The sequence below is a fragment of the Diadema setosum genome, chromosome 5 (genome assembly GCF_964275005.1).
Source record: "Diadema setosum chromosome 5, eeDiaSeto1, whole genome shotgun sequence".
NCBI lineage: Eukaryota > Metazoa > Echinodermata > Echinoidea > Diadematoida > Diadematidae > Diadema > Diadema setosum.
Window position 1 is genome coordinate 24,167,256 of NC_092689.1, and position 12,251 is coordinate 24,179,506.

Below are 12,251 nucleotides of genomic sequence, written 5' to 3' on the forward strand. Positions count from 1 at the left end.
CCCATACATCAAATAATTCAACACTAAATTAATTTTGTCAACTGGATCCTAGTTGATTCCAGTTGATACCAGTTGATTCCAACTGGTACCAGTTGATTCCATTTGGATGAATACCAGTTGATACCAGTTGATTCCAGGTCCCATTTTCCATATTGAAACCAGTTGCCTTAACTGGAATCAACTGGTACCAGTGCCAGTTAGCCAACTGGTTTTTCTATCTAGAAGGTACTTTGATGCCTGTAGAGGTAAGACGGTCACAGTTAACATGTCAAATTCTGATTATTTTGGTTCATGCAATGTACATGAATTGTCCTTGGAGTCCACCAAGTGAGTGATCAACTTTTCAACAGAGGAGCTCTCTAAAAGCCATCATCTTACACACCATACCTCGCCAAAGTTGAAAGAAAATTCTACTGGGATGGATAGACATGTGTTTATAACTTAAGCATACAAAATACGTCCAAATTCATGTAAGCTGAAGGAATTTCTCCAGTCCCTTTAATAGGATTCAACTTTAGGCGAGGTTGACTGTATATGCAAGTACAAGAGCTGTGACATAAAGTTACATGAGGGAAACTTACCAGGACTTGTCTACTGATACACTGTACCATTGAATAGTGGTAATAGTTTCTTCTGTTGACATTATGTCAGCACTCTGTACTACATACACTTTAGCATGCACAGTACTTTGGATAAAGATGAACTGTGTTCAGATTTCCAACTGCCTTCGTGAATTCCAGCCTGTAAAACCTGGTGCAGGAGGAGCTACCTGGTACTAAAAGGCAACAGGCATGTCCTATGACGCTGGTCCTTGGCACACAAGTATGGCTGGTAGAAGGGAAGCCACATGTGTCTAGGTGTTGGTTGCAGCAGGTCATCATACATCAAACTTATCGAAACAAATGTTCTGTCCTTCCTCATCATACTGCTTCTTTGTTACAATCAGCTTGGCAAACTCTTTGGACTCTGTCATGATCTTTCCTCCTTCCCATGCATACGTCACTGGACTGAAAGTTTAACATGTCAGCATTAGAAAGAAAACACATGATTAAAAAGAGTGATACAGTGGCTTCATGTAAATATGGGCACAAAATTTCTCTCTGCCACCTTTCTGTTTTATGTAATCAATCTTCAATGAATCATCTCTTTTTATGCTAGCAATATTCACAATGCCTATCAAACCTGACATCTTAAAAAAAGGGGGGATTTTCTTGATAAATTCAAGAGAACTCTATGGATTATGCCATTATCTTTCCCTCCTTCCCATACATATATACATACAGGTAGAAATAACACACTGATATGTGTCTTTATGTACATAATATTGTCCATTCTGTTCAGAACTGAAAAGGTGTTTTGTTAAGAAGAGGTACAGTACAATTTCTGCCACACAACAGCTGAAAAGCATTACAGACAGGCTAACAAAATACTTCACAGAAACAAGTATGGAGAGATAGAAGGACAGAGAACATGAAAAGACAGAAGAGGATCTAAGTTTAAAATGACTGACAGAGTGAATAGGAGAGTGAAGCCCACAGGAATTAACAGAAGAAGTAAGACCACATCAAAAATAAAAGTTTAAGCTTTCACCTCTTTGGCAGTGTGACTTGGACCTTGTATTCTACCGGTGCTAGAGACCTGACATCACTCTCCACTCTCTCCCTGAAGCCAGGGAAGAGGCAGTTTCCCCCAGTCAGTACAATGTTCTGGTAGAGATGAGGACGCATCTCTTAAACAGAAAGCCAACATAAAAAAAGAGCAAATATTATTTTGAATGATTTGTTAAACTACAGAGGCATGCGGTTGGAAGATCAGGTTGTACTGTTTCTTCATGTGACACTTAACATGGTACCTACAGTGCATTCCAGACACACAAACAGTAAGAACTGCAGCAGATGTGTGGGAATGACAAAAGGCCACTGGCCTGTCAAAGGTCAAACCCTTGATGGACTGCATCATACAAATTTGCATTTTAAAAATTGTGTTTCTTAAGTTACAGAACATAAATGGAGACAATAAGAAAGACAGTAAAGAACATGGCAAGAATAAGAAGCACTGACAAGATTTACAAACATAAACTCAGGAAGAAAAATACAAACAAGCTAATGAGCTACAACAATAACAAACAATACATGAACAAACAACAGGCCATCAATTAAACTTACATGTATATAAAGATACCTCATAATATATTGCATATCATTCTTTCTGTAATAAATAAAATGTATACTTCCTTTTAAAATTACTTAAAGTGGAACACTGTTTAAACTTATCTAACATATCATTCCAAAGTACAGGACCCTTATAAGAAATCAATGTTCTCGAGAATTTATATCTATAAAAAGAAATATACATTTTATGGGAATTTCTAGTAACATACATCACATAAAAATTATAAATGAAATAATCATTAAAAGCATAAGGTAATAACTGATGAAGGAATACATAAAAGAAGCAATCTGAAATTCATTGATACTATAAATATCCAATAATTGCAACTTTAAGAATAACTCTTTAGTGTGTGCCAAATAATGTGTTTTAGTTATTGTACATATTGCTAGTTTTTGGAGTTTAAAAAGTTTCTGCGTTAAATACATTGCGCAATTACCCCATACAATATTACAATATGATAAATGTGATAAAATCATACTATTATATATATTCATTAAAATTTTCAATGGCAATATATGCTTCAAATTATGCAGTACTCCAATTACTTTTGATATTTTAAAAGAAATATGATTAATTTGATCTTTCCAACTTAAGCATTCATCAATAATAACACCCAAAAATTTAATACATTTGACTCTCTTAATCTCAACATTATTAATCATAATATTGATTGAATTCATATCAACATTTACATTTCGAGATTTAAAAATCATATAATTTGTCTTTGTATAATTTATCTGTAATTTGCAGGCTAAAAACCATGATTGCACTTTTTCCATTTCAGCATTAACAAGCTGATTAATCGTTTCAACATCTTTTCCAGGTAAAAACAGGCTGGTGTCATCAGCAAATAAAATTACAGATAAAATTTCACTTACATATTGCAAATCATTAATATACATTAAAAATAATAGTAGTCCAAGATTTGATCCTTGTGGCACACCAACTGGAATATCTCTCAAATGTGAATTAACATTGGCTATACAAACAAATTGCTTTCTCTCACGTCACTTAGATAGATAACTCTGTAGTGTAACCATTTCATTGCTATACCCCCTAAACCATTAAAACTAAGATTATCAAATAAAACTGAATGATCTATACAATCAAAAGCTTTCGATAAATCTAAAAACACTCCAACTACACCACTATTGCTTTATCTTCAAAAGCTTTGGCAAGTTTATCTAATAAATCAATTATTGCATGTGATGTACTGCACCCTTTTCTAAAACCAAACTGTCTCCAATATAAAATGTCATGTTTTTGTATAAAACAGATCATTTTTTTACAAACTATTTTTCTAATATTTTACTAAATATTGATAAAATAGAAACAGATCTGCAATTATTTACGGACATTTTATTACCATTATTAAAAACTGGTATCACTTTGGCGAACTTCAATGCACTTGGAAAAATACCTTATTCAACAGACGCATTAAAAATATTGCACAAAGGTGACACAATTGCATCAATAGAAGTTTTTACTACTTTTGTGTTAAATCCATCATACCCTGCTGATTTATTTACATCTGATTTCAAAACTACATTTAAAACATCTGAAGCTATTATAAGACTAAAAAATAAGGAATCATTGACCTTTCCACACATATATTTTTTAAAAGAATCATTTTCAGATATGCTTAACTGTGCATTATCATGAATTTCTTTTCTAATTTTACTAAAAAAATCATTAAACACATATATCTTTTTTATTTGTGATTAACTTACCATCAAACTCAATTTCATTTATTGATGTTTTCTCTTTTTTCTTACTAAATATCTCATTTATAACTGTCCAAGTGGTTTTTGCATCATTCATAGCATGTTTGAATTTAACATAATAATTTCGTTTTGCAGTTCTTATCATATTATTAACTTTATTTCTATATTGTTTATACACTTTCCTTCTACTATCTGTTGGGTTTTTTAAATATTTCTTAAACAAAACATATTTTCGTTTACACAATTTTTTATTTTATTTCTGCAGTTAACCATGGCTTTCTATGCATATGTTTTCTTTGCCTAACCTCTATTTCAGGAAAACATTCATTATACAATTCAGAATAAATGTCTATAAACCGGCTATATTTCTCATTTACATCATGTAAAAATCATGTAATCATATAAAAATGTCCAATCAACTGCGTGTAATTTTTAAAGGGGAAGGCTAGTAACTGATCAGTGGGAATCAGTGGAAATGCTGGGAGATGATTGTTCAAATCCTTATGGGATTCATTCAAGAGTTCATTGTATATTTATTGTTGTGTGAAAATGATTTGCTTCAGAACGGTCTCATATTCAAGTAATGTGCAGATTAATGCCCCGTCACTGACCAGGGACGCTAACCTGGAAGCATTAAACTGCACATTACTTGAATATGAGACCATTCTGAGGCAAATCATTTTCACACAACAATAGATATACAATGAACTCTTGAATGAATCCCATAAGGATTGGAACAATCATCTCCCAGCATTTCCACTGATTCCCACTGATCAGTTACTAGCCTTCCCCTTTAACAAAATGTATGCATTTTTCCATCATCTATTTCTCTCTTTTTATATTCTGCATCAAAATCATTCATAACTGCCTTAGAGTTAATCAAAATAAATGGTGTCAGATGATCACTGACATTAGTTAGAATTATTCCACTCTTTTCTATTTTTTCAGAATAATTATAAAATATGTTATCCAATATAAGTAGCTGAATGAGAAGTTATTCTAGTTGGTTTGAATATTTGAGGTAAATATGAATACGAAGTGAAATTATCTATAAAATCATTCACATACTGACAAATATTCATTTTCATTAAATCCACATTAAAATCTCCCATTATAATATTTTCTTTCCTCTCATTTAATATAGTATTTAAAGAAGCTTGGATATTTTCTACAAAATTTTCGACTGTCTGCTGAGGAGGTTTGTACATCACTCCAACAATATAATTTTTTTTCTTATCATATACTTCAACAAAAATACTTTCAGCGACATCATTGCATATATCTAAATCTGTTCTTCTTTTCAATCTAATATTGTTTTGAATAAAAATTCCAGCTCCTCCTCCTCTTTTTCCCTGTCGAGCATTACCAACCAAGGTGTACTGTGGGAGAGAAATTATATATATTGTATTTGTTCGGTTATAACGAAATTTCGTTATAACGAAAGAAAACTGCCGGTCCCGAGCATTTCGTTATAACGGAAGTGCACTGTATACAAGGATATTAAGATCCTATGATAATTTTTGGACCTGAATCTTTACCTTGTTGTAACAAGAACTTTGTTATAATCATGTTCATTATAACAGGAGTGCACTGTAGTCTACATACATTCATTGCTCTTGCCCACTCTAATTTGTCATTGCTGACATTTTATACTGTTCAATGTTACACTGAAACCATAACATTTTGTAGTTCTATTGTGGCATTTACAATTCATCATCAATTCTACAATGTTACAGGAGAATGTTACTGTCTGGTGCATACAAACTTCACAAAATGCAGATTGCTTCTTCTGAAATGACTGTTGTTACCTTCAAAATGTAACAAAACTCCTTGTGATTGTCAAAAAGTTGTATGTGCATGCACATAATTCGAACATATTCATTCTTGTGTCCATCTGGTCAGAATTTTATGATACACAATTACATGTCTGAATTGTGATGTCATGTACAATTGTTTTTATCAAACATCCATAAAACAAAATGCAATGTAACATAGTTGAGTGATTAAGACAGCAACACACATGGGTACAGCATACATGTACATGTAGTTATGTGTTATTGTTACAGGTTCAAGAGTTCCTGGGTTCAGTCTCCAGAAATTCTAATACTATTCTGCATACAACAAAAAATTGGCCCTAACCCTCCTCAAACCTAACTTTGAGAGAGCCAAGCATGCCTCAGACATTCTGGGGTTTGTGTATTTTGAATCCCACCTGTGTTCCTTCTTAAATCTACATGTATGAATATTTACATCCAAGATTATTGTACAGTTGTATCACTAACAAATACATCTGAAGGTGAAGTAGAAATATAAACTGGTATATACCAGGATTTAGCATGCAACTCCCATCCCCACCACCATAAAAACATACAAAAAACAAACACACAATCAAGCAAACACACAAACAAACAAACAAAACAAAAAAACAAACAAAAATTGTTGTGCCTGAAAGTGATTCACATTTCATTTGTGAAAACCTGTGGGAGGCATTTAAATCTATGTAGGAGAGTTGGGGATTAAAACAAGTGTGTAATTATCTTGCTAATCACACTGCCTGAATTACTATTTTATCATTTATACAGACATTGGACCCAGGTCTATACAGCTGTTGAATCCATATTCCACCAACATCATCCCACCTACAGTGCATCAGGAAAATTCACTTCAGCTTTCTTAATTTCACACCTAAATATAGTTATTGGAAGGACTCAAAATTCATCTTCAATCACTTGGAATTTACTTCCAATAAATCGAAAGGGTCTATGAAGAAACTTATCAGGCTGATGCCATATGCTGGGATGATGAGTTGTGTTGGAGTGTTTTGAGATCAAAAGAGCAGAATAATTGTGATCGTTGTACACAAGTTTTATTCCAGAAGAGCCTTCCCCCTTAACCTGCGTTCAGCATTGTGTGAAGGTAGAACATAACATGTTGATTAATTATGCCCTTGCAATTGAATTGCCCAACAAGGTGCATGCATTTCACTCTGCGCGGAAGATCGATGTACATCGCTGTGGCCCAATTTGTCCATTGGCGATGATAGATTTTGAAAAATTAAGTAGTAACCACAATGGGGTAAGCTCTGATATTGTGGACTTCCAATGAACCCTTTTGGCTATTTCACGTTTTCATTGTTACCCAACTGAAAGTGTGTTCTTACAGCATCATTTCACACATTGTAAAGCAATAATCAACAGGTCTGCTGGCAAAGAACTATTTTTAGGCTTTAACACTGCTGCTCTGTTGTTTATGACTACAAGAGACATCATGCCCAACATATATTTGAAAAATTAAATACAATACAGTGCACTCCCGTTACTACGAACACGGATATAACGGAATTCCGTTTACAATGAAGTAAAAATTCATGCCGCAAAATTGTCCACTCTAGATATGTCTATTTTTATTTGTTCTGTTATAACGAAGTTTCGATACTGTAAAAGTGGTTTTAGTAGAGGCTACTATGTAATCCCGTGAGATTTTCGTGCCAAAATTGATTTTTTTCGCTAACTTTGTCAATTTGGGGGTGCTGAATCCAAAAAACTTTGGTTCCATTTTTTCTGACCACGTCTTCAGCCGCCATTTTGAATTTCAAAATGGCCGCCCTAGCAGACTGTATTTTGACCCATATTTCATAAAGTGAGCATTGTAGAAGCCTAATATTCGGTGCAAAATGCATGAGTGTGATGTCAGACACTCTGATAAATCTTTGTCTGATATTGTGGATTGTTTTGATACAATTTGTAGGCTGCCATTTTCAATTTCAAAATGGCTGCCATAGCAAGCTGTATTTTTACCCATATCTCATAAAGTGAGCATTGTAGAAACATCAAATTTTCAGGAATGCACTTGCTTGTGGTGTTCAACGGTCCAGAGTACAGCTGTTTCCTAATTGTGGATCATTAGATAGGCCATCATGTTGAAATTCAAGATGGCCGCCATAGAAAACATAATTATAATACTGTGGTAAGCACCTCAGATGAATGGACCAAAATTGTCCTAGTTAGACTGAATTTATTTCCAGTTCGAGCAGAATGACAGCCATCTCTCAATTCAAAATGTAAGGATGAGGTTCTAATTACGTCATCAAGAGATGCTGAGGGGCAAAAACTGCGTGGGGGGAGGGGGCATACCGCTGTCCGATAGTGTGGGCAAGGGTGTTAGCTTTACATCCCATATAGCCATGCGGGTATGCGGTTCGCAAAAAAACAATTCATTTTTACCTCTCAGGCAACACGTTATTTTGCGTTATGGAACCTCGTTAATGATTATATTTAATCCCAGTCAATGAATGTTTTGTACAAAAGCATTGATGCAATTAAAGGTGATCTTCAAAAACTTGATGCTGCCTCAAGAGAATGAAGACAAACAAGGAGAAGTCTCGCAATGGCAAGAAATGCTATAACATGGTCACCCTACCAGGCATTCCATTGACAAGCTTGTTTGTTGGCCATAAACTGAAACACTTAGGTTTGCTAGGTGTATTTCTGGAATAACACAGAATGAAGAAGGAATATTAAGTATGCTTTTTCCTGATTGCCCTTGATTGGGTCATCTTCAATTATCAAGACTTCGAAGATGCTTACTGCTGTACAACCAATGATTCTAAAACTACAAAGGAGTAACGATAGCTCAGTTCTGTGGCGCTTGCATCCATCAGAATTCCTCCACAACTTGGAAGATCATCACACGAGGGTAATGTAAGAAATTGTCACTGCATTGAAACTGATTAATGTGGTATTTGGCAGTCAGGTATCAGAAACATTCAAGGGAGATACTCTAGAAAGAGATGAAAAGGGCAGTTTTGATGTTCTGTACTTTTGTATCTGAGAGAATTAGAATATATTAATCTCTGGAATATTGTCAGAAAGGCCACAAATTCAGCTCGTGCAAAAAAAAAAAAAAAAAAAAAAAAAATACACCATGTAAGATTGGATCCAAAGTCATTAAGCTTAAGGGATCACCAATTCTTCATAACATTTCCAATGATTCTACAGCCTATATAAACCTGTCATTATCCAGTCATTGCTAAACGATACAATATTGAAAGGTATAAGTTCTAAGTAATTCCACAATCACTCTTCATCTCATTGTCTCATGGCCTTCTCCTCATTCTCACGATTAATGGTTCATTTTTTCCCACCCATGCCTTAGAAACTCACAAAACTAAGCCAAATAATCAGCCTGAAAGTTGAAATACTGAGCAGTCAATTCCATCTGACACAGAGACCACATCATGAAAACAAAAACAAAAGCAAGAGTTCATCAAAGATGCCATGGGAGTTACTGTCACCCATCACTCACAACAGATAGCCTCATTCCATTGTATGTATTAGAGCAACGGGAAAATCAGAGATATTGATGATTACTACCTATACGAGGTAGTTTTGCGAGGCAATTACTGTTGTTATTTTGCAGGGTCGGGAGTTCAGCGGGCGATATTAGAGCATATTACGAGCATTCGGGGTTTTACATATACAGTGGGATCCCGTTATAACGAAATCCTCGGGACCGGCAGTTATTCTTTCGTCATATCGGAATTTTGTTATAACCGAACAAATAAACGATAGAAATACATAGAGTGGATGACATTGCAGCCAAAATTTTTACTTCGTTATAACCAGAATTTTGTTATAACCGCGTGTTCGTTATAACGGGAGTGCACTGTAAAACAGGGAGGTGGGAAGAGAGATTCCACTCCTTCTCTTCCCACCTCATGTAACCATGCCGTCAATCCCTCGTTTGAGGCGAGTCCCCAACCCCAGTTACCCAAAGTGGGGTGCGTATATTTGTCGTTTGGGAGTTGGGAGTCGAAGTACTTGTCCATTGCAAATAAACTTTCTGCTCAGGCATGACAAACCTGGAGGCCAAGCCAGGGTTTGATGACTCCAGCAGCTGTCGTATTACGTAAGAGCATGATAAGGATATCTGCCTGTGGCAGACCATTCAAAGTGAACTCAATTTTCTCTATCCTTTCTAAAGTTTTCAATTTTATATTCTATTGAGAAATTCTATGGTCATCCATTTTACATTTCGAACGAAAAAAATCGACCCGTAAATAACGAAAATACAGGAATAAGAAGGAGAGCATTGCCAGTTTGCCGGTGCTGACAATGTGCTATTTGGCAGTGAGTTACAACGGGGAGGTGAGACTACCTCCCTGGTTACAATCAGCCTGCTGACTGGATCATTGAGAAAGAGAGAGAGAGGGAGAGAGAGAGAGAGAGAGAGAGGGAGAGCGAGGGGAGAGAGGGAGGGAGAGGGGGGAGAGATGGGGGAGGGAGAAGGTGAGAGCAAAATGGAATGACAATAGTTCCGGTCACTACAGTACAGGCATGCTCTGTCTGCATACGCTGAATGTCTACACTCACACACACACACACGTACACACACACACGCACCATGGAGCTACATGGCCCATGACAGAACCAAAACAATCTCCTCCTCTCGCGGTGCCCCCCCCCCCCCTCCTGTGGCGCTGTGGCGATGACTGATGATGAGATTAGGCCAGGGTCAAGAAACAGGTGTTTTATATCTTTGACTTTAAGTCATTGATTGCCAAGATATGCACTGGCATTATTTACTGGGGTGTAGCCTCTTCAAACGAGAGATTTGCGTCATGATTCGACCACGAAGAGAAAACATTCAAGGACGTCGCTGCGTGTCGATTACACGCACCGCAGAAGAACGCCGATAAATCAACTCATACAAGGTCGACCACTTCCACTAGTTCCAGCAGCACGATGCGTCAAACAATGACTAACTTGCACAGTGACCATTAGTTATTACAACTCTCCAAATTGAAACAGAAGCAAAAATAAAGTGTAAAAGCGTTCAGATGTTTGAAGTTTGCCTGTTACAACTACATATGTATCTTTGAAGTTGGAGTTGAATGATATACATTGATGAACAATTTTTCCATTATTCGACATGCTGGTGATGATCTACAGGTAGTCAAATGTGGCTTGATCTATATCATAGTGTATAGCTGTATTCACATATTTTCTTAACCCTATATCTGTCACATACGCTGTAGTCAGACTGCTCAGACATTTTGCAGTGCACAGACACAAGATTGTTGATGGCCATTTCTGATTATTATTATTGATATTAATGTGTCATGTTATACATCATTTGAAAGCTTATGGTCTAAACTTTCATTTTCCATAATAATCTGAGTGAGGGCGCACTTCAGTTTTAAGTAGGACGCCCTCTTATGTGACATAATTATCAATGCAGACTTATTTCCACATGTTACCACCTCATTTTTCCACACAACATGAGCTTGCATCACAAAAAGGTCTCATAGATGTTGTAGAGAATTTATTCAGCTTTCAGATGGTATGATTTTTTCATCAATAGCATCAGTACTTTTCATTTTATGAACAAAAGTCTGTGGCAATTACAACCTAGATTTCACACATTTTGTGTACTGGTACCGTGGTAATTTCTGATTTTGTAAGTGATGTTGGCCTGAAAGTAGACAAAGCGTTTTTGTATCTTGTCAAGCTGAAAATATAAATTGAATTGTGCTTTTTTCTTTCAAATTTATATTAATCTTGTCCTATGATAATGCCATAATGATAAGATAATCTATGGATAAAAAATGTTATTGAAAATATTGATGTTGGAGTGTCCATGCATTCCAGTTGATCATCATATGCTAGTCTACGACTTTCTGCACTTTCCTTATTGAACAGAATTAACTATCACAGCAGTCATTTTCTTTATGATACACCTGCATTGAACTGAAGTTTCGCATAGTGACGGTTTCATCATGTAATAATAATAAACAGTCAAACATACCCCAACATCAAGACTGTACAGCTTCAGGCCGCCAGCAGGAAGCTACTGTAACCCTTTTGCTCCTTACACCTGCCCCGCTGGCCCCGGCTAACTAGAGACCCATTGCACTGCTGTTAGTGCCGAGTAAACAGTTGCAACTGCTGCACCGAATGTGCAGTGTTCAACTATTCTTCAGATCATTTATGAGGCCGATATTACTGAAACTATACCCCTTCACAGAATTCAGAGATGTTGAAATCCCTAATCTGAATGTTTTCACTTCATGTTTTACTATTTTGACTTAGATAAAATAGATGAAAATTGACCCACATGTACGATCTTTTCATCGCTCGCGGCGATCTCTATTACAGCCCCACATATACAGATTCGTGTAAGTTCTCCACACATGGCAAAACTGTACACAATACATTGCAGTCTGAATGCAAATGAACATGGGCGGGGCCACCACAATTTCTTGGACTTTGAGAAAGCTTTCCTGATTGGTTAAAGGTGGGGAAGCTTTTCTCAGGCTGGAAATCGTTTCCTTACACTGTCAGCCAATCACAAATG

General features: G+C 36.1%; 1 protein-coding gene across 1 annotated transcript in view; it reads right to left on the bottom strand.

The window, feature by feature from the left end:
• Positions 1–305: 305 nt before the first annotated feature.
• Positions 306–12,251, bottom strand: part of LOC140228641 (actin-related protein 6-like) — a 68,082-nt gene continuing 56,136 nt past the window's right edge. The window contains exons 8-9 of the mRNA XM_072308890.1: positions 1,591–1,729; positions 306–1,007 (exon numbers count right to left, since the gene is read on the bottom strand). Coding sequence (XP_072164991.1) covers positions 878–1,007; positions 1,591–1,729 — 269 coding nt within the window. The 3' untranslated portion in view covers positions 306–877. The remainder of the gene's footprint in view (positions 1,008–1,590; positions 1,730–12,251) is intronic.